The sequence below is a fragment of the Somniosus microcephalus genome, chromosome 10 (assembly GCF_052327205.1).
Source record: "Somniosus microcephalus isolate GS21.2 chromosome 10, FLI_Smic_1.0, whole genome shotgun sequence".
Lineage (NCBI taxonomy): Eukaryota > Metazoa > Chordata > Chondrichthyes > Squaliformes > Somniosidae > Somniosus > Somniosus microcephalus.
Genome location: NC_140996.1, coordinates 183,372,843 through 183,396,534, shown reverse-complemented (window position 1 = coordinate 183,396,534; position 23,692 = coordinate 183,372,843). Strand labels below are relative to the sequence as shown.

Here is a 23,692-nt window from a genome sequence, read left to right as displayed (position 1 = left end):
ACATGATCTCCTCCTGACAAAGCCATGCTGACTATCCCTGATTAATCCCTGCCTTTCCGAGTGGAGACTAATTCTGTCCGTCAGAATTTTTTCCAATAATTTCCCTACCACTGATGTTAGGCTCACTGGCCTGTAATTCCCTGGTTTATCCCTACTACCCTTTTTGAACAATGGTACTACGTTAGCTGAAATAACAACAGAAAATGCTGGAAATACTCAGCAGGCCAGGCAGCATCCGTGGAGAGAGAAACAGAGTTAACGTTTCAGATCTGGAATCCTTCATCAGAACGCCTGATGAAGGTCCCTGATCTGAAATGTTAACTCTGTTTCTCTCTCCACAGATGCTGCCTGGCCTGCTTGAGTATTTCCAGCATTTTCTGTAGTTATTTCAGATTTCCAGCTTCTGCAGTATTTTGCTATTGTACTACGTTAGCTGTTCTCCAGTCTTCTGGCACCTCCCCTGTGGCCAGAGAGGTTCTGAAAATTTGTGTCAGAGCCCCTGCAATCTCCTCCCTTGCCTCACACAACAGCCTGGGATACATCCCGTCAGGGCCTGGTGATTTATCCACTTTTAAGCCTGCTAAAACCGCTAGTACCTCCTCCCTCTCAATACTAATTTGTTCAAGTATATCACAATCCCCTTGCCTGATTTCTATGCCTACATCGTCCTTCTCCATAGTGAACACAGATGCAAAATATTCATTTAAAACCTCACCTACATCTTCCGGCTCTACACACAGATTGCCACTTTGGTTCCTAATGGGCCCTACTCTTTCCCTGGTTATCCCCTTGCCCTTAATATACTTATAAAACACCTTGGGATTTTCCATTATTTTGCCCATCGGGGTCACTTTGAGGATAAAAACGTGTACCCCCCCGCTTTGTTTTATATTCATTTAAATGTTTTTTCATGCCCCCTCTTCGCTCTCATAATTTCTCTTTTAAGTACCCCCCCTGCACTTTCTATACTCCTCTAGGGCTTCCACTGTTTTTAGTCCTTTGTATCTACCAAAAGCCTCCCTTTTTTTCCCTAATCCACTCTTGTATATCCCTTGACATCCAGGGTTCCACCCTTGACCTTTACGGGAACATGTTGGCGTTGTACTCTCCTTTCTGAAAGACTCCCACTGCTCTGATGTGGATTTTCCTACAAGTAGCTGATCCCAGTCCACTTTGGCCAGATCCTGCCTTATCATCTTAAAATCGGCCTTCCCCCAATTTAGAACCTTTATTTCCGGTCCATCTTTGTCCTTTTCCATGACTACCTTAAATCTTACCGAATTATGGTCACTGTCACCAAAATGCTCTCCTACTGACACTTCTGCCACTTGCCTGGCTACATTCCCTAGAATGATTCCAGTATAGCCCCCTCTCTTGTAGGACTTTCTAAATGCTGGCTCACAAAGCTCTCCTGGATGCACTTTAAGAATTCCACACCCTCTAAGCCTTTCATACTCTGACTATCTCAGTTAATACTGGGGAAGTTGAAATCCCCTACTATTATTACCCTATTATTTCTACATGTCTCTTGAGATTTGCCTACATATCTATTCCTCTATCTCCCCCTGACTGTTTGGGGGCCTATAGTACACTCCCAGCAATGTGCTTGCCCCTTTTTGTTTTTAAGTTCTACCCATATGGACGTTTAGAGGAACCTGCTAAGATATCATCCCTCCTTACAGCAGTAATTGACTCCTTGATTAATATTGCGACACCCCCCTCCTCTTTTACACCCCCCTCTGTCTCGCCTGAAGATTCTATACCCTGGAATATTAAGCTGCCAGTCCTGCCCCTCCCTCAACCATGTCTCTGATAGCAACAATATCATACTCCCATGTGTTCATCAACACCTTCATTTCATCTGCCTTACTTGCAAGACTCCTTGCATTAAAATAAATGCCATCCAGCCTTGCCATACTCCCTTGTGCCGTTACATATTTGCTCTGCCTTCCAAGCTGACTTGTTTTTTCCTCTATATTTGGCTGTACATCACCCCCTACTATAGCTCCACTCCGTATCCCATCCCCCTGCCAAGTTAGTTTAACCCCCCCCCCCCCCCCCCGGTACTAGCAAATCTCCCCGCAAGGATGTTGGTCCCGTTCCGGTTCAGGTGCAACCTGTCTGACTTGTACAGGTCCCATCTTCCCCAGAAGCAGACAGAGTGATCCAGAAAACTAAAGCCCTCCCTCCTGCAGCAACTCTTTAGCCACGCATTCATCTGCTCTATCCTCCTATTCCTGTACTCGCTAGCACGTGGCACCGGGAGTAATCCAGAGATTACAACCTTTGAGGTCCTACTTTTTAATCTGCTACCTAGCTCCCTAAATTCTTGTTGCAGGACCTCATCCCTCTTTCTACCCATGTCGTTGGTACCAATGTGAACCATGACCTCTGACTATTCACCCTCCCCCTTCAGAATGCCCTGCAGTCGTTCAGTGACATCCTTGACCCTGGCACCAAGGAGGCAACATACCATCCTGGAGTCACGTCTGCGGCCACAGAAACGTCTATCTGTTCCCCTTACGATCGAATCCCCTAAAGCTATTGCTCTCCCACTCTTTTTCCTCCCCTCCTGTGCAGCTGAGCCACTCGTAGTGCCACGGACTTGGCTCTTGCTGCATTCCCCTGAGAAACCATCTCCTCCAGCAGTATCCAAAACGGAAATCTGTTGGAGAGGGAGATGGACCCAGGGGACTCCTGCACTACCTTCCTAGTTCTTTTACTTTGTCTGGCGGTCACCCATTTCCTGTCTGACTGTGCACTCTTTACCTGCGATGTGACCACCTTGTTAAACGTGTTATCCACGAAGATCTCAGCTTCGCGGATGCTCCACAGTGACTCCAGCTGCAGCTCTAGCTCCGAAACGCGGATTTCGAGTAGCTGCAGCTGGAGACACTTCCTGCACATGTGTTCGCCCTGGACACCTAAAGTGTCCCTGACTTCCCACATAGCAGATGAGGAGCACTCCACGCAGCCGAGCTGCTCTGCCATGTCCTACCCTTAATTTACTCCCTTTACTTCCTTTAAATTAATGAATATTAAATACACTAGGGACCTTACTTCCCTTTAAACACTACTTACTCTAAACTAGAGACCTTACTTTGAATTTAATGATTGTCATTGAAAGGGTGAGATAGGTTAGAAGAAATTTTTTTATACAGAAGATTGTTGGAGCGAGGATGGAATGCTTCGGCACCGGCAACAACGACTGCATCTATTAAGAGAAAATTGGATAAATATTTGAAGCGGAGGAAGATACAGGGTTATTGGGAGTGAATGGTACAGTGGGGTTACATTTGGATTTCTCTAACAAAGAGCTGGTATTCTCATGATGGACCGAATTTCCTCTTGCTGTGCTGTAAACATCTACAGATATGTAGAAGATAGGAGCAGGAGTAGGCCATTCGGCCCCTCGAGCCTGCTCCACCATTCAATGCGATCATGGCTGATCATCCAAATTCAGTACTCTGTCCCTGCTTTCTCCCCATATCCCTTGATCCCTTTAGCCTTAAGAAATATATCTAACTCCTTCTTGAATATATTTAATGAATTGGCCTCAACTGTCTTCTGTGGTAGAGAATTCCACAGGTTCACCACTCTCTGGGTGAAGAAATTCCTCCTCATCTCTGTCCTAAATGGCTTACCCCTTAAACTTATACTGTGACCCCTGGTTCTGGACTGCCCCGCTATCGGGAACAGCCTTCCTGCATCTAGTCTGTCTAGTCCTGTTAGAATTTTATAAATTTCAATGAGATCCCCTCTCATTCTTCTAAACTCTGGCAAATATAAGCCTAATCAACCCAATCTCTCTTCGTACGTCATTCCTGCCATCCCAGGTATCAGTCTGGTGAATCTTCGCTGTACTCCCTCCATGGCAAGAACATCCTTCCTCAGATAAGGCGACCAAAACTGCACACAATACTCAAGGTGTGGTCTCACCAAGGCCCTGTACAACTGCAGCAAGACACCCTTGCTCCTGTACTCGAATCCTCACTATGAAGGCCAGCATACCATTTGCCTTCTTGACCGCCTGCTGCACCTGCATGCTTACCTTCAGCGACTGGTGCACAAGGACACCCAGGTCTCATTGCACTTCCCCTTTTCCCAATCTGTTGCCATTCAGATAATAATCTGCCTTCCTGTTTTTGCCACCAAAGTGGATAACCGCGCATTTACCCACATTATACTTCATCTGCCATGCATCTGCCCAATCGCCTAACCTGTCCAAATCATACTGGAGTTTCTCTGCATCCTCCTCACAGCACACACACCCACCTAGCTTTGTGTCGTCTGCAAACTTGGAAATATTACATCTAGTTCCCTCGTCTAGATCATTAATATATATTGTGAATAACTGGGGTTCGAGCAGCGATCCCTGCGGTACCCCACTAGTCACTGCCTTCCACTCGGAAAAAGACACGTTTATTCCAACTCTCTTCCTGTCTGCCAACCAGTTCTCTATCCAAGTCAGTACCTTACCCCCAATCCCATGTGCTTTAACTTTGAACACTAGTCTCTTATGCGGGACCTTATCGAAAGCCATCTGAAAGTCCAAATACACCACATCCACTGGTTCTCCCTTATCTATTCTACCAGTTACATCCTCAAAAAATTCCAGTAGATTAGTCAAACACGATTTACCTTTTGTAAATCCATGTTGACTTTGTCCGATCCTGTCACTGTTTTCCAAGTGCTCTGCTATTACATCTTTTATAATGGACTCTAGCATTTTCCCCACTACCGATGTCAGGCTTACCGGTCTATAATTACCTGTTTTTTCTCTACCACCTTTTTTAAATAGTGGGGTTACATTAGCTACCCTCCAATCCATGGGAACTGTTCCCGAGTCTATAGAATTTTGGAAGATGACCAGCAATGCATCTACTATTTCTAGGGCCACTTCCTTAAGTACCCTAGGATGTAGATTATCAGGCCTTGGGGATTTATCGGCCTTCAATCCCGTCAATTTCCCTAACACCATTTCCCTACAAATACTGATTTCATTTAGTTCCTCCCTCTCATTAGACCCTATGTTCCCTGACATCTCTGGGAGTTTATTTGTGTCCTCCTTTGTGACGACAGAACCAAAGTATGTATTTAATTGGTCTGCCATGTCTTTGTTCCCCATTTATAAATTCCCCTGATTCTGACTGCAAGGGACCTACGCTTGACTTTACCAATCTTTTTCTCTTCACAGATCTATAGAAGCTTTTACAGTCAGTTTTTATGTTCCCAGAAAGCTTACTCTCGTACTCTATTTCCCCCCTCTTAATTAATCCCTTTGTCCTCCTTTGCTGAATCCTAAACTGCTCCCAATCCTCAGGTTTGCTGCTTTTTCTGGCCAATTTATATGTCCTCTCCTTGGATCTTATGCTATCCCTAATTTCCCTGTTAGCCAATGTTGAGTCACCTTCTTTGTTTTATTTTTATGCCAAACTGGGATGAACAAATTCTAAAGTTCATCCATGCGATCTTTAAATGTTTGCCATTGCCTATTCACCGTCAACTCTTTAAGTAACATTCCCCAATCCATCCTAGCCAACTCGCGCCTCATACCATCGTAGTTTCCTTTATTTAAATTCAGTACCCAAGTCTCTGAATCAACTACTTCACTCTCCATTTTAATGAAAAATTCTATGTTTGCTCCTCCCCAAGGGGCCTCGCAGAACAAGATTGCTAATTAATCCTTTCTCATTACATAATACCCAGTCTAAGATGGCCTGATCTCTAGTTGGTTCCTCGACATGTTGGTCCAGGAAACCATCCCGTATACACTCTAGGAATTCCTCTTCCACAGTATTGTTACTAATTTGGTTAGACCAATCTATATGTAGATTAAAGCCACCCATGATAACTGCTGTGCCCTTATTGCACGCATCTCTAATTTCCCATTTAATGCCATCCCCAACCTTAGCATTACTGTTTGGGGGTCTGTATACAACTCCCACTAACATTTTCTGCCCCTTGGTATTTCTCAGCTCTACCCATACAGATTCCACATCAGAGCTAATATCCTTCCTTACTATTGTGTTAATCTCCTCTTTAACCAGCAATGCTACCCCACTGCCTTTTCCTTTTCCTTTTTACCTGTCCTTCCTGAATATTGAATACCCTTGGATGTTGAATTCCCAGCCTTGGTCACCCTGGAGCCATGTCTCCGTAATCCCAATTATATCATATCCGTTTACATCTATTTCCGCAGCTGATTCATCCACCTTATTACGAATGCCCCTCGCATTAAGACACAAAGCCTTCAGGCTTGTTTGCTTCACACTCTTAGAACTTTTAGAATTATTGTTTACTGCGGCCATGTTTGATTTACATGCTTGATTTCTCTGACTTCCACTTTTGCTTTTCTCCTTCCTGTCTTTTGCTTCTATCCTTGCTTCCCTTTCCTCTGTCTCCCTGCACAAGTTCCCAACCCCCTGCCATTTTAGTTTAAACCCTCCCCAACAGCACTAGCAAACACTCCCACTAGGATATCGGTCCCGGTCCTGCACAGGTGCAAACCGTCCAGTTTGTACTGGTCCCACCTCCCCCAGAATCGGTTCCAATGTCCCAGGAATTTGAATCCCTCCCCCTTGCACCATTTTTCTAGCCACGTATTCATCTGAAATATCCTTCTATTTCTACTCTGACTAGCACATGGCACTGGTAGCAAACCTGAGATTACTACCTTTGAGGTCCTATTTTTTAATTTACCTCCTAACTCCCTATATTCAGCTTTTAGGACCTCGTCCCGTTTTTTACCTATATCGTTGGTACCTATATGCACCACGACAACTGGTTGTTCACCCTCCCCCTCCAGAATGCCCTGCAGCTGCTCCGAGATATCCTTGACCCTTGCACCAGGGAGGCAACATACCATCCTGGACTCTTGTTTGCGGCCGCAGAAACGCCTATCTATTCCCCTTACAATAGAATCCCCTATCACTATAGCTCTCCCGCTCTTTTTCCTCCCGTACCATGCAGCAGAACCACCCATGGTGCCAGGAAGTTGGTTGCTGCTGCCTTCCCCCGATAAGCCATCTTCCCCAACAATATCCAAAGTGGTATATCTGTTTGAGAGGGGGATGGCCACTGGAGACCCCTGCACTACCTGTCTGCGCCTACTACTCTGCCTGGTGGTCACCCATTCCCTTCCTGCCTGTGCAGCCTTTATCTGCGGTGCGACCAACTGATTAAACATGATATCCACGACGTCCTCAGCATCGCGAATGCTCCAGTATGTATCTATTCACAGCTCCAGCGCCGCAATGCGGTCTGCCAGTAGCTGCAGCTGGATACACTTCCCGCACACATGGTCGTCAGGGACACAGGAAGTGCCCCTGATTTCCCACATAGTGCAGGAGGAGCATGCCACGGGGCTGAGCTTTGCTGCCATGACTTACCCTTTAATTCATTTTAAATTAAATCAATACCACCAATTATACTACAATTAAATGATATACTCAAGGGCCCTTGTTTCCTAGCACTCCCCGCTACACAACAGAGACCTTAGAAACTATAACCACAAAATTAAGACCTTCTAAACTTTATAAACTATGAACTTTAACTGTCAAACTATAGAGTAGTATATATACTCAACTGGCCATACTCACCCAATCAGTTGCTTCCTTCTGCCCGCGTCCCGTTTTGAATTGTGACGTGGCTCTGAAACGCCGCCGCCAGTCTGCGAGATTGGTAAGCCTGTGTATAAAAAAAAAAGAAGCCCGCGAAAGTGAGTTTAAATACTCACTGAAACTCCGTTCTCGCCGTTCCCGACACTGGCCTCTATGGTTCTATGAAAGATCGCCGGTGGTAATCAATCAACATGTTATTGAGTGAAATATTCTGAAACTTGTCTACATTAAGTAAAACAGAATTAATCAAAAAATACATATTTTAACTAATTGGAGTGCCAAGCATTCAAGACTTTACTGCAATTTTTTGATTTTCTTATGTAGATACAGGAAACTTTGTGCTATCCGGCACCGACTGGACCGAGCTGCTGCCGTTCCCTCCAAACTGCCGTACACTCCAGAGCTAATGTTGAAACATACGGAGATTTTCCTCTCCATATGAATCAACAAACCCTGTTGCTTAGCAACAGCCTCTAAACAGTCGGCAAGCGTCTCTGTAGCGTCTCTAGCTGTTGCTTAGCTACAGACCTTGCACAGCTTAACTGTTCAAAAAAAGCAAAGAAAAGAAACGAAAAGAATAAAAAACGGCTCCTGATTTTTGCCGGTGGCTCGAGCTTGCCGGACGGTTCGCCTCCGGATAACTCAAAGTTTCCTGTATATAGATTTCAATGCATGTTCTGCACTGTAATATTTTAATCTTTCAGGAGTGTGGAGCATGATGAGTTTAGCAGAGATTTATGATAATGTGAAAAAAGGGAGAGAGTATGCCCTTTTAGGAAACTACGATTCTTCAATGGTTTACTACCAGGGAGTGATCCAGCAGATTCAGAAGCACAGTCAGTCGATCAGAGATCCAGCATTAAAGGTGAAATGGCAGCAGGTATGATGATTTCCACTACCAAATTTTCTACTCATCTTTTACTTTAATGCGATGCTTGTTTACACATTTGCTACATAGCTATCTCTTATCTCAACTGCATTATTGTTTACTGACAATGGTGGTGAGGTGAGGAACAAATTTTATAGTGACAATATTTGGAGATTTTAAGAAATTTGTGTTGTACCTACTATTCACACCATGACTTGAGACTGTCTGCCCCAAATGGTTTTTGAATTTTAACTTTTGTTCCCTACTAAATATTACAATATATCTCTATTAAGATAGATATGGGTGTTCTATTCCAACTGGCTAGTATGTTGTGATACTATGTTGATGGGTTCGTGCTGAAATAAAAAAGAATGTAATTAGATTGTTTGAAATTAGAAAGAACATGGAGGAAGATGAGGATAGAAATCCAGATGGGGAAGAGAGAAGGAATTTGGCTGAGAGAAATGGGGAAGGAGAGTATGGCTAAACTGGGAAGAGAATTAGACAATAAATATTGTACCAATTATTGTCATTGTATCTTCCTTTTATTGCTTCACTTTTTGTGGGACTACTCTTGCATGGTTTTACCCTGTCCTAATGCTGCCAGAATGACTTCTCATCCCACCTCGACAATGACCTCTGGAGTTCCCCAAGAATCCACTTTGCCCCAACCCCTCTTTTTCCTCACCTAGACGTTGTTCCTTGGTAACATTATCAGGAGGTCCGCTTCCATATATATGCAGACAACACCCACCATTTCCCTCGATCCCACACCACCTCTGTTCTGTCAAGCTGCCTGTATAACATTGTCATGCTAAATTAAAACCTTCTCAAACTGAACAGCAGAGGAACAATGCTATATATTTTTGTCCATGCCATATATTTTGCTTCCCAGCACTGACTCCATCATCCCGTTCTGGCTGAATTAGGACGCATGGAATCTTGGTGTCCTATCTGACCCAGGGGAATTGAATTTCAAACTCTACATCCGATCCACTATCAAGACTACTTACTGTACTTCCACCTTCACAACATATACTGCCCCACCTCACTCTGCTGCTGAAACTCCAATACATTCCTTGCCAGGTTCCCATCTTCCATTCTCCACAAATTCTCAGCTCTTCTAAAACTCAACTGCCTGGTCTGCAGTAAGTCCCACTCACCCAGGACCGTGATCTACGCTGACTTCTTAACCCCCAGTGCTTGAGTTTTAAATCCTTGTCCTTATCTTCAAATTCCTCTATGGTGTCCAACTACCCTGCTCCTACAATATCCTCCAGCCCTGCATCTCGCTCAAATCCTTCAGTCCTCCAACTCTGGTCTTCTGCACATTCTCCCTTCCCTGCACCTCCCCATTAATGGCAGTGCCTCCTCAGCCCTACTGTCCCTTCCTGAACTGCTCCACTGCTTTACTTTTTCTCAACCAAGCTTGGCTTCTGTACCTTTATTTCCCCCTGTGAACAACAGCAATAACTTGCATTTATATTGTGTTGTTAATGCAAAAAAAGTCTCAAGGCACCTCCAAAGGGGAGAGGAAAAACTAATGCCAAACCAAAGAAGGAGAGATTAGGAGGGGTGACCAAAAGTTTGGTCAAAGAGGTGTGTTTTAAGGAGGGTCTTAAAGGAGGAGGGAAAGATGAAAAGATAGAGCGGTTTAGGAACGGCTTTCTGGAGGGTGGAACTTGGGTAGCTGAAGGCACAGCTACCAATGGTGGAGTGGGGGTTGCAGAGCAGGCCAGAGTCTCAGGAAAAGAGTGTTCGGGGAGGGGGCATTTGAGGTATTGAGGAACCAGGAGCCAATGTAGGTCAGTGAAAACTGGGTGATGGGCGAGTGGGACTTGGTGCGGAATAAGACAAGGGCAGCAGAATTTTGGAAGGACTCGAATTGATGGAGGGTGGAGGATTGGAGGCCAGCTAGGAGAGCGTTGACGTTGTCTGGAGGCGACAAAGACATGGATGAAAGTTTCGGCAACAGATGGGCAGTGGGGACGAACGTGGGCAACGTTGCTGAGGTGGCAGTAGGTGAAAATAGGCTGTCTTTGTGATGAATAAGATAGGATATCTTTGAATGGTTTTTCTACTATATTCTATGTTCTACAAATGTGAGCTTTTGTTGTTTTAGGGTGAGTGCATCGGGGGGGGGGGAAAAAGCTGCTTTTAGTACACGTGATCTTTAGTGCCACCACAAAATACACATTTTAAAATGAGGACTCAATTAGCAGCAAAAAAAAGTAGCCTCCTCCGCCAACATGCCACACGCTAAAAAATGGGTAGTACTTCACCACAATGGACAGTTTACACGTGATGTTAGTTTGTATTGTTCATTTGCAGTGACCCTGCCTTTACTTGTTGATCACATGCACTTCCAGTAGGATAACAATTTGGAGCAGGAACCCTGACTAATTTCCCCCCCCCCCCCCCTGCAAAGACTAGGAATATGGAGGCCAATTGTAATGATCCACAGTGAGATAACTAGTTTGACACAAACCAGAGTTCAAAGCTGGCACTTTCCTGGTCTGAATGGCTCAGCTGTACACCATTTATCTGTTGACCCATGAGGAGACCATGGAATTCTGTTCAATTGAAAAATACCATCTTTTTCCCATTTTTGAACAAGAAAAGCAGTTTTTTCTGTTTGGATATGGTTTTTGAGATTTATTTTAATGGGTAATTTGCATTATCGTATCATCCCTATTCAGTTATTAGCTGGGCTAAAAAGAAAAGTCACACTAAATGCCCCATTTGGCCATATTGCTTTGTGACTTCCCAAGATAAATGGCAGGAACTGGTATCCTTTTAATTTGCCCAGGTCATTTTCAAAAACGTGTTAGAAAAGTCTAGTGTTTGAGGAGGTCAAAACAGGACTCAGGAATTTGTCACTGAAATTATGAGCAGAAGAATATTGCTGTGGTTTGTTTTACAGGTGCGTCAGGACTTAGTCGAAGAGTATGAGCAGGTGAAAAGTATTGTTAATACTTTGGAAAGCTTTAGAGTAGAGAAACCTCCATCTGATTTCTCTGCACCTCAGCAAGATGAGTCTTCCAAGGATCCCAGTGTTTGGCCACCTCCTATTCCAGTTGAGCACAGGTATGTAGTAATATTGAGTGTCAGTTCTGTGAAACTATTAATTACTCTTTCCACTAATCCTCTCTTTGTTAGATATAGTTTTATAAGTAGTGTTAACTAACGTCAATGTTAGATGTATTTACGATGATGCCATATGATGCAAAGCATTGACTATAAAGGCAACAGCAATACAAATCCAATGTTAATATGCCAATAAAATAAATTGTGCTTAGTGGTGGGCTAATAAGTGCCAGGCTTTTACAGTCCTAATAAAAGAATTACTATATAAAGTGAAGCTTGCTGGTGCCGTTACCTCATGAGCTCTTTATGTACAAAATGGTCCTGTAAGTATGATTTCATTTAGTAATAGAGTAGTCCTAGTGTAACAGGAAACAGAGCATATAACCAGACTACAGATTGAAATTGGTAATTCTTTTGATTTAGTATCTAGGGTAGCTAATTACACCGTACTGTTCAGAGATTGGCCATTGTGTCAATGAGAGAAACGCAGGTGATTTGTAAGCTCAAATCATTGTCCTTCAAACATTGATGATGGCTTTTCTGGTAGTCAGGTGTCAAAAGTAAATGAAACAATCAAATGGCCCAAGGCCTATTGTTAGCTTGGCTCAGTGGTACCACCTTGCCTCTGAGTTGTAAGATTGTTGGTTCATGCCCCACTTGAGCAAATAATCTATGATGGCACTTCAGAGTGGTACTGTGGGAATTATTGAATGTGCCATTGTTTGGATGAGACATTAAACCGAGGTCCAAGTGGACGCAAAAGATCCCATAGCATTTTTTTAAGAAATTATTTCAAACAAAATGTTTATTTAAGCATTTGTACATTTTAAAGATCTAGCATTAAAAAGCCCATTTTTATACTGAGTCATAGAGTCATAACGGCACAGAAGGAGGCCATTCAGCCCATCGAGTCCGTGCCGGCTCTCTAGAGCAATCCAGTCCGTCCCATTCCCCCGCTCTATCCCCGTAGCCCTGCAAGTTTATTTCCCTCAAGTGCCTATCCAGTCTCCCCTTGAAAACATTGAGTGTCTCCGCTTCCACCACTTCCGTCGGCAGCAAGTTCCAGGTCCTCACCACTCGCTGCAAAGTTTTTCCTCACATCCCCCTGTATCTCTTGCCCAAAACCTAGTCCTTGTACCATCAACTAGTGGGAACAGCCTTTCCCCATCTAGCCTATCCAAATCCATCATAATCTTGTACACCTCTATCAAATCACCCTTCAACCTCCTTTGTTCTAATGAAAACAAATCCAGCTTCTCCAACCTGTTCCTGTAGCTAAGATCCCTCATCCCTGGAACCATTCTGTTAAATCTCCTCTGCACCCTCTCGAGGGCCTTCACATCCTTCCTAAAGTGTGGTGACCAGACTGGACGCAATACTCCAGTTGTGGCCTAACCAGCACTTTATAAAGGTTCAGCATAACTTCTCTACTTTTGTACTCATTGGCCCAGAAATTCGGGTCGGGGGCTTCCTGCGGGCACAAGCCTCCGACCTGCACTTACCTAGCGCGCCGGCCGTTGAGCTGTGGGCCCGCGCGGGATTCCGATCCTGGGCCTGCTCCAACTGCCGGCGCGCAGTGCTTGCGTATCCCAGGGGCGCAGTTAGTTCGATGTGTCCCCTGGGATCACGTGGGCCATAGAGAGCCAATGGTAGCAGGGAAATGCCCATTCATAAAATTGACAGGAAGAGCTGTCAAAACTATAAATACTATAAGTCCCAAAACATCACTAAAACTTCAAATAAATTTTTTAAAATCACATTTTTAAAATAACTATAAATTACATAATAACTATTTTAAACAATCATTTAAATTTTTGAAAAAATTAATTACATTTTCTAACGGGGCTAAAAATAAACTTACCTTTCTTTAAAGTATTTAAAAATAATAAACCTGTGGAAAAAATGTTTTAATTTTAATTAATTCACCACTTACCTTGTTAAAAGCAGACCTTGGGCCTGCTTTTTTACACGTGTAACTCCTGGAGACTTACCCTCCCGGAGAAACCTGGAAAAGAAAACGTAAGTTCCATGCGCACGCGCTGCCTCTCCGGCGCACGCATTCGACCTCTGAACCCCTTCCTTTAAGGGAACTGAAGTTCCGGTTTCCCGCGCATGCGCAGTGCATGCACGAAACCAGCACTTCCGTTGGGCCTACGGGTGAGTACCCCGTGCGTACTCACCCGTGGAGACCCAAATTTCTGGACCAATACCTCTATTTATGAAGCCCAAGATCCCATATGCTTTGTTAACCACTCTCTCAATATGTCCTGCCACCTTCAGGGACCTATGCACATTAACTCCCAGGTCCCTCTGTCCCTGCACACTCTTTAAAACTGTGCCATTAAGTGTATATTGCCTCTCCCTGTTCCTTCTGCCAAAATGCATCACCTCACACTTCTCTGTATTAAATCCCATCTGCCCATTCTGCTAGCCTTTCTATGTCCTGTTGCAGTTGATTGATATCATCATCACCACACCCCCAAGTTTGGTGTCATCGGCAAATTTAGAAATTCTACTCTGTATTCCAATATCCAGGTCATTTATCAATAAAAGCAGTGGCCCCAGCACTGACTCTTGGGGAACACCACTGTCTACCATCCTCCAGTCTGAAAAATAGCCATTTACCACAACTCGCTGTTTTCTGTCCTTAAGCCAATTCCTTATCCAAGCTGCCACTGACCCAACTATTCCATTAGCCTCAATTTTGTTAACCAGCCTTCTATGTGGTACTTTGCCAAACACCTTCCGAAAATCCATGTAGGCAACATCCATTGCATTCCCTTCATCAGTCCTCTCTGTTACTTCATCAAAAAATTCAATTCGATTAGTCAAGCATGATCTGCCTTTTACAAATCCGTGTTGGCTCTCCTTAATTCGTTTAAACCTCTCCAAGTGCCTGTTAATTTTTTCCTTGATTATTGTTTCTAAAACTTTACCCACCACTGATGTTAAACTACAGTTACTAGGATTGTCCTTACACCCTTTCTTGAACAATGGTGTCACATTTGCCACTTTCTAATCCTCAGGCACCTCCCCCACATCTAGGGAAGATTGGAAAATTATGGCAAGCCCTTCCACTATCTCCTCCCCCAATTCCCTTAGCAACCTGGGATGCAAGCCATCTGGACCAGGCGACTTATCTACTTTAAGCATACCCAGCCTTTCTAGTACATCCTGTCTATCAATTTTCACCCCTTCTATTGCTTCTACCGATATTTTGTCAGCATCCACCTCCTTAGTAAACACCGATACAAAGTACTCATTTGAGTATTCTAGCCTTGTCCTGTGCCTCTAAGCATATATCACCTTCTTTGTCTCTAATAGGCTCCACCCCACCAATTACTACCCACTTACTGTTCATATGCCGGTAGAAGATTTTTGGGTTCCCTTTTATGTTAATCACCATTATACTCTCATATTCTTTCTTTGCCAATCTTATTTTCATCTTCACATCCCCTCTCAACTTATTGTATTTGGTCTGGTTCTCACTTGAAGAATTCACCTGACATGCATCATACACCCTCTTTTTTTGTTTCATCATCTTCTCTATCTTCCTCGTCATCCAAGGAGCCCTTGCTTTGGTTCCCTTACCCTTCTCTCATGTTGGAATGTACCTAGCCTGTACTTGGAACATCTCCTTAAAGGTCACCCATTTTTCCTGTCAGTCTTTGGTTCCATTTTACCCTGGCTGGTTTCATTTTACACTGGCTAGATCCTTTTGCATCCCATTGAAGTTAGCCCTATTCCAGTTTAGAAGTTCCACTCTAGATTGTTCCTTGCTCCTCTCCATTGCTAATCTAAATCTTATGGTACGATGATCACTCTTACCCAAGTGTTCTCCCACAGACACTTGGTCAACCTAGCCCACCTCATTCCCCAGCACCAGATCCAGCAATGCCTCCTTCCTAGTTAGGCCAAGAACATACCGGTCAAGGAAATTCTCCTAAACACATTTCTGAAATTCCTTCCCCTCCTTTCCCTTTACCCTAGCATTATCCCAATCGATATTTGGGTAATTAAAGTCCCCAATATCACCACTCTATAGCTCTTGCATATCTCTGCGATTTCCCTGGAGATTTACTCCTCTACCTCCCTCTCACTATTTGGAGGCCTATAGAATGCCCCCAATAGTGTGATCATACCCTTTTTGCTCCTCAACTCTAACCAAATGGATTCTGTCCTTGTCCCCTCAAGAACATCCTCCCTTTCCAACACTACAATGTCTTCCTTAATCAGCACTGCCACCCACTCCCTTTTTTCCTTCCTTAACTTTTCTGAACACCTTGTACCCTGAAATATTAAGTGCCCAGTCCTCACCATTTTTAAGCCACGTTTCCATTATTGCCGCAACATCATATTGCCACACAGCTAATTGTGCTTGTAGCTCACCAACCTTATTCACCACACTTTGTGCATTTACGTACATGCATTCTAAACTCATTTTTGAATTTTTCTTAGTCTGCTCCTACCTAATATGGTACTACTTCCGCCTCTGGTACTATCTTCTCTAGTACTATCCAACACACTCACTCTTTTATGCACCTTATTCCTCTTTTCTACTCCTATATGCTGGTGCCCACCCCACTGCCAAGCTAGTTTAAACCCTCCCCAACAAACTTCACCACGAAAATATTGGTCCTGGCTCTATTGAGGTGTAATCCGTCCGGCTTGTACAGGTACTACCTTCCCCAGAAACAGTCCCAATGCCTCAGGAATCTAAAGCCTTCCTTCCTGCACCATCTCTCCAGCCATGCATTCACCTGTTCTATCCTCCTATTCCTGTACTCATTAGCACGTGGCACCGAGAGTAATCTGGAGATTACTACCTTTGAGGTCCTGCTTTTTAATCTCCCTCTTGGCTCCCTAAACTCTGCCTGCAGGACCTCATCCCTCTTTCTGCCTATGTTGTTAGTACCGATATGGATAATGACCTCTGGCTGTTCACCCTCCTCCCTCAGTGTTAACTTAACTTAAGGCTAAAGGGATATGGGGAGAAAGCAGGGACAGGGTACTGAATTTGGATGATTAGCCATGATCTCATTGAATGGCGGAGCAGGCTCGAGGGGCCAAATGGCCTACTCCTGCTCCTATCTTCTATGTTTCTATGTCCTGTAGCCGCTCAGTGACATCCTTGACCCTGGCACCAGGGAGGCAACATACCATCCTGGAGTCACGTCTACGGCCACAGAAACGCCTGTCTGCTCCCCTAACTATCGAATCCCCTATCACAATTGCTCTTCCACTCTTTTTCCCCCCCCACCCCGTGCAGCTGAGTGCTGTGGACTTGACTCTGGCTGCCCTCCCCAGAGGAACCATTGCCCCCACCAGTACTCAAAACAAAATGCTGGTTGGAGAGCGCGATGCACTCCGGGGACACCTGCACTACCTGCCTGGTCCTCCTTTTCTGTCTAGCGGTCACTCATTCCCTCTCTGCCTGCATACTCTTAAGCTGCGGGGTGACCAGCACTAGAAACGTGCTATCCACATAACTCTCAGCCTCGCGGATGCACTGTAGTGACTCCAGCCGCCGCTCAAGCTCTGAAACCCAGAGCTCGAGTTGCGGTAGCTGGCGACACTTCCCGCACATGTGGTTGTCCAGACGACGCAAAGCGTCCAGGACTTCCCACATGGCACAGGATGTGCACTCCACGGGACTGAGCTGCCCTGCCACGCCTCTATTTAATAGACTAAGAACTAACCCAGCAGAAATAAACTTAAAACTTAACAAAAAAAACACTCCCCAGCTACTCGCTAATCACCTCTTTCCCTCTATTTAATAGGCTATTAACTAACTTAGCAGAAATAAACTTATAAACTTTAAAAAAAAATACACTCACCAGCTACTCACCAATCAGCTCCTTCCCTTGTGCCAACGTCACTTTTTTTACTCTGACATCACTTTCAAAAACTGCCTCTGTTGAGTTGCTGCTGCCCCTTTTAACTGCTCCGCTCTCGCTGTGCTCCCTCCAGGTGCGCTCCTTCCAGTCTCGAGCTCCTGCTGCTCGGGACTGCTCCTTTTAACTGCTCACTCTCGCTGTGCTCCCTCCAGGTGCTCTCCTTCCGGTCTCGGGCTCCTGCCGCTCAGGACTACTCCGCTCTTGTTTTGCTCCATCCAGGTCCGCTCCTTCTGGTCTCAGGCTCCTGCCGCTCAGGACTACTCCGCTCTCGTTTTGCTCCATCCAGGTCCGCTTCTTCTGGTCTCGGGCTCCTGCCGCTCGGGACTGCTCCGCTCTTGCTGTGCTCCCTCCAGGTGCTCTCCTTCCGGTCTCGGGCTCCTGCCGCTCGGGACTGCTCCGCTCTCGCTGTGCTCCCTCCAGGCCCGCTCCTTCTGGTCTGAGTAGGGTTTTAAATACTGTTCTAAAGAGTAATGATTAAAACCTGGGACAGGTAATTTATGATTTTACAGTATTTTCTTGTGGATATCAAATTTCACTGCATTAGTATTGGATAAGCTGAATATCGTGAAAAAAATAAAATTGTTTATCATCAACACTTTCACTCTTCACTGAAGCCTCTTGGAAAGATGTTCAGTTGGTGCTGACCACTTTGTGGCTAATTCTCCTGGCATCACCTGATGGGGACACATGACTGTTCTACCTAATATATTGCCACATTGAATTTCATAGAGCTCCTCTGATGAAGCGGCAAAATCGGGAGGTTAAGCCAGTACGTAAAGAGTCACCAGTTGTCCAGGCACGAGGACTCGTGGGTCGAGGTCAGCAGGCTGGTAGAGCTGAAAAACCTAGCAGCAAGTATAGTAGTGATTCCAGAGCAAGAGGAAAAGACGACAAGGTAAAAATCTGGTGCTGCCCACTAATTATGCAGTAGAACTTGTTGAAAAGCTTTTTAGTCCAAGGCGGTTATTTTCTATAGTTTAGATATCAGAACTGTCAAATCACGTGTCTATCTTCAAAACTGAGAACTTTGCATTATTTTCATTATAATTTTGATCTTTTTCATTTCATTTTATCCTCTGTCTGGTGCCATCCTTCTAAGAGACCTGCCCTGTGAGAGGAGTGTGGCTGATCACATCAGATTTGCTTCCTTCCCCTTCCGATTCTTGTAGGGATGTGTGTGGCTGTCATTTTGGGCCTTTACACACCCCTTTTCTTTTCTCAGTGGTACACCTGAGAGAGGTTCCATGCCATTTTAGGAATTGCAATAAGTAACTCTGTTAGCTGAAAGCCAGGAAACGTTGAGTTTCCCTGGACCTCATGGCAAAGTCAGTGTGACGTTGAAACAAAATCACTGTCTTTTTATTTTAAATTTTCCATCTGTTACTATTTTTATGCAAACAAATTGTCTATTAAGGTGAGTTGGGCCAATCTAATTGAAGAAAAGCACCAGAAGGACAATTAGTGCTAGGTGAAACTAAGACTAAGGCCGCGATCTTACCTGAAGAGGCGAGTTGGGAGTGGGTCAGCTGACTTGCGGGTCCGATCCCGCCCCCAACAACGCCCGGTGCACAGATGCTATTTTGAGTCAATTGGCCTTGTTAAGCCTGCCCTGTGGACTTGCTGGCCAATTAAGAGAAAGCCGGTGTCAGATGATGTCAGTTGATGACGCTTCATCTGCTGGTTTTCTTAAAGGGGACACGCTCATTTTTGTTTGACAGATGATTTTTCCGTGTTTGACAACATTGAGGTGCTACAAACACTGACAATCACTGTAAAAGGTGAGCCCTTGCACCCAGACTCTCCAGAGATTCTCTCCTTAGGATAAAACAGATGGCAGCTGCAGGTGAGGTTGCAGAAGTGATCTGTCACTGGTGAGAGAGGCTCTCCCAGTGAGGTGGGACTACACAAACACTTCAAACCTTATTACCTACAGAAAAGCCTAAATACATTAAAAATGATTTTCCCAGCATTACCTCCTGAAACTCACCAGTGTACCATTGGATCCTTCACACCACTTCTACAGCTGTCATCAATGAAGAAACATTACAGTAGACTCACAACACACCACACTTACCTGGCATGGAGTCTGGATGTCGGGAAGCCCGCAGTTGACCTGACAAAATTGGAAAAAGCCTCTTAACACTAACAGGTAGTTAACGGGCAGTTAACAAGCAGTTAAGTGGCTATAATCCTCTTCCTGCTGCTAGGAGTCGGGTCCTTGTGCAAACCAGGGACCCAACTCCCGGGAAGATTGATTGGAGGCAGGTTGGAAGCGGGTTCGGGACCCGCTGCCAATCTTTTTGATTTTGCCAGCAGTCCTGCCAGCAAACCCGACCCCTGTGCGCCCGCAAAATTGCCCCCTAAAATTCTGTAAAACTGTTTTTTTAAAAAGCTGGAAAAAGAAAATGACACATAACTGAGCAGATGCACAAAAGTTTTAAGTACTAGTAGCAAAAACATTCATTTTACAGTGCTTTTTAACAGCATTGTTTTGCCTGAAAATTAAAAAGGGGCTACAGAAACATTTTTTAAAAACTGGACAGAGTAAACTCAGCTATTCTCTGGAAATTGACATATTTAGTGTCCAATGTGACAGAATTTCATGTCCAAAAATGATACTGACTTTTGATTACTTTATTAGTGGGAAACAAAGGTTTAAAATTGCCGTACATTAAAACATATAGGGGCAGAAATTCCTCCCCAAACGCATGAGTACGGAAGGGGTACTCACGTGTCTGGCCGGAGGAAATGCCGGTTTTCAGCATGCGCTGAAAACCGGCATTTCCTCTCCTCTAACCCAAGAGTTGAAGAGGCTAGCGCGTGCACTGTAGGGGGCAGCGCGTGCGTCTTGGATTTCCTCTGTTTTGGGGGATTTGCGCATGTCTAAAGGCCTCCGGTCTTTACGCTTGTAAAAAGCACACGTAAGTATTTATTTTTACAGGTAAGTGGTGTTTTAGTGTAATTTAGAATTTTTTTTTCCACAGGTTTATTATTTTAAAGAATCTACAATAAGGTAAGTTTAGTTTTAGACCCTTTTTATTAAAAATTTATTTTTTTCAAAAAAATAAATTATTGTTTAAATTTTTTAAAACTTATTTATACTTAATTTAATGATTGGGATGTTTTTTAAATTTTTATTTAAAGTTTAAATAGTGTTTTGGGCCCCCGTAGTTTTCATGAGTTTGACAGTTCTTACTCTCAAACTCATGAATGAACCTTCCCCTCCCCTGATTGGTTGTACAGTGCTCACCTGATCCCAGCCGGCACATCGCACTAACTACGCCGCTGGATCAGGTAAGCACTGCGCGCTGACATCTGAACCGGGCCTGTGACAGGAAATGCAAGCAGGCCCGGGCTTCAGATGTCAGCGCGCAGGGCGAGTGCAGATCGGGGGCTTGCACCCGCGGGAAGCCCCCGACCCGAATTTTTGGCCCATTATTTTACAATTTCAAATTCTCATTGATTTTTTAAAAATAAAAGGGTCACTAATACCCCATTCCTCATCTTAGAGGGAAGATAGCTAGTGTTTTGGCATTCTAAGTAGCCAAGGGCTAGGTGACTCCCCTTTTGTCTTTTCAAACTCACCACTTGGGTGCCAGAACATTTGAAGCCGGAAGGAAGGTGCGACTAAAATTGTTGTTTCGTATGACGGGAAAAGCTTATAATGGGATGTCTAGTTTGGCTATCCATTCGATGGGACTAAAATGAGACAGTATCTGTCTTCTAACATGAGCTTTGAAAATCTACTTGGTGTTTTTATATACCTACTGATTACAGGGCAATAATATTAGAGTATTAATGATCTTTTGTCAACTTGATTACAGGGCAGAAGAAATCTACAGGAAGCGGCAGGAGATGCAGATGGCAAAAAATTTGATGGAACTGGTTATGATAAGGACTTAGTTGATGTTTTGGAGAGAGATATTATCTCCAGAAATCCCAATGTCCATTGGTATTGATCTATTTTTATGCTGGTGTTTTGAAAATACTCAGATTTTGGTCATGGGTGCAAAACTTAGCATGTTCATTTTCTGCTCAGGGATGATATAGCTGATTTAGAAGATGCTAAGAGACTTTTGAGAGAAGCTGTAGTGCTACCCATGTGGATGCCTGACTTCTTCAAGGGAATAAGGCGACCCTGGAAGGTAGGAATTGTTTTTTGTTGAGATCTTTATAGAATAATAGAATCTTCCAGCCCAGAAGGAGGACATTCGGCCTGTCACTCCTGTGCCAGCTCTTTGAAAGAGCTGTCCAATTTAGGCCCACACCCCAACCTTTTCCCCATAACTTTTCAGATTAGTCCTCATCAAATACATATCCAATTGCCTTTTAAAAGTGCCTATGGAATCTGATTCCAACACCCTTTCAGGTAGTGTTCCAGATCTTAACAACCCTCTTGTGATCAGAAATTTCTCCTCATTTCCTCTCTTGTTCTTTTGCCAATTATTTTAAATCTATGACCTCTGGTTACTGACCCACTTGCCAGAGGAAACAGTTTCTCCCTACTTGCTCTATCAAAACCCCTCATAATTTTGAATACCCCTATTGGGTCTCCCCTTAACTTTCTCTAGTCTAAGGAGAACAATCTTGGCTTCTCCAATCTCTCCACCTAACTGAACTCCCTCATGGGTGGTTGGAAGCTGGAACTCACTGCCTGAAAGGGTGGTAGAGGCAGGAACCCTCACAACATTCAAGAAGCATTTGGATGAGCACTTGAAATGCCATTGCATACAAGGCTATGGACCAAATGCTGGAAAATGGGATTAGACTGGACAGGGAGGGATGGGCGGCGCAGACACGATGGGCCGAAGGGCCTCTTTCTGTGCTGAAAAACTCTGACTCTATCCCTGGTATCATCCTGGTAAACCTCCTCTGTGTGGTGGTTGTACAAATGGAAAGAACATTGGATTATTTATCTTGGGTATATATTTCCTTGTTGTTTAAAAGAAACTCTGCTTTCACAATCAAGTTTCCTCCTGTGCAATCCTTCATTTCTCTTTCTGACCTAGTTAGTTTGGAGCTATTTGATTTTATTGTTGCATTTGAGCGCTCTTGCTGTTGCTAGGCATCTAAATGTTGGCTCTTCTGGGCAAACAAGTATGGCCTGAATTGTGGAATGATCACCGTGGCACAATTTTTTAAGGGATAGTGTCCCCGGGGATTCCCCCCCTCCCAAGGGGTGATGGCCATATCTTGTTTCAATGTAGAGGCTGCACTTCCAAACTGAGGAAGACTTAATAGGGAATCTAATATTACTTGGAGCTGGAGATTAAGCAAGTAATTGTGAACACTCACATCTTGCATTCAAGAGTATAATGAGCTAGAAAAGAAAATGGTATTGTTTGAATTTTGGCAAAATAAACTGGTGGTACTTGCATCTGAACAGAATTTTAAGTAAAATTCTCTTGGTATTTTCATTATATATTCTAGGGTGTCTTAATGGTTGGACCACCAGGCACAGGTAAAACCATGCTAGCTAAGGCTGTGGCTACGGAGTGTGGTACAACTTTCTTCAATGTGTCCTCTTCCACACTAACTTCCAAGTACAGAGGAGAGTCTGAAAAGTTGGTTCGTTTGTTGTTCGAAATGGTAAGTAAAATTGCTTTTTATCGGCCTTATATTAATAAAGAGCACATTTAATTGAATGTAAAAAATTGGTGTTTGCACTTTAAAAAGCAGGATTAAGTGCAAATAATTGAGTTCTATGCTCTCTCTCCTCCCCCCCCCCCACCAAAATCCATCCAGTCTCAAATAAGCACAAGAATGTGAGGAGCATACGCACCCAAACTTTTGTGATTTAGTACATTGGGAGAACCAATACAGAACCCGAAAGTTATGTTGCCTTTTTTTGCCATGATTTTGGATGCTAGCTTCAGAATGCTTGTCATAATTATTTGGTGAGATAGGCAGTTTCATGTAGCTACAAATCTAGTTTTCCTTTCCGCTCAGGGCAGAATGAGGAAATCGGCCCAAAAGGTTTTGCAATTCTAACTGGCCAGGAAGTCCATGTAGCGACTAGCATTGCCATGCAGTAGCCCATGGTGTAGACCGGCTACTTTCCTAGTGGAAAGAGTTGGCCATAAAACAGCTCAAAGATAAATTGGGGAGGGTAAGCAGAATTTGAAAACTAGACTGAATTGTAGTCGGTCTGAATAAATGTGTGACTCATTCATTTAAAACTTACAATATGGCTAACATTCAAAAGGCCACTTGGTCAC

General features: G+C 44.0%; 1 protein-coding gene across 2 annotated transcripts in view; it reads left to right on the top strand.

Moving 5' to 3' along the window:
• Positions 1 to 23,692, top strand: part of katnal1 (katanin p60 subunit A-like 1) — a 35,173-nt gene that overhangs the window by 3,118 nt on the left and 8,363 nt on the right. For both annotated transcript variants that reach the window (XM_085999300.1, XM_085999301.1), the window contains 6 exons: positions 8,327 to 8,502; positions 11,414 to 11,577; positions 18,204 to 18,369; positions 21,299 to 21,426; positions 21,514 to 21,619; positions 22,905 to 23,063. In XM_085999300.1, coding sequence (XP_085855426.1) covers positions 8,338 to 8,502; positions 11,414 to 11,577; positions 18,204 to 18,369; positions 21,299 to 21,426; positions 21,514 to 21,619; positions 22,905 to 23,063 — 888 coding nt within the window. In that variant the 5' untranslated portion in view covers positions 8,327 to 8,337. The remainder of the gene's footprint in view (positions 1 to 8,326; positions 8,503 to 11,413; positions 11,578 to 18,203; positions 18,370 to 21,298; positions 21,427 to 21,513; positions 21,620 to 22,904; positions 23,064 to 23,692) is intronic.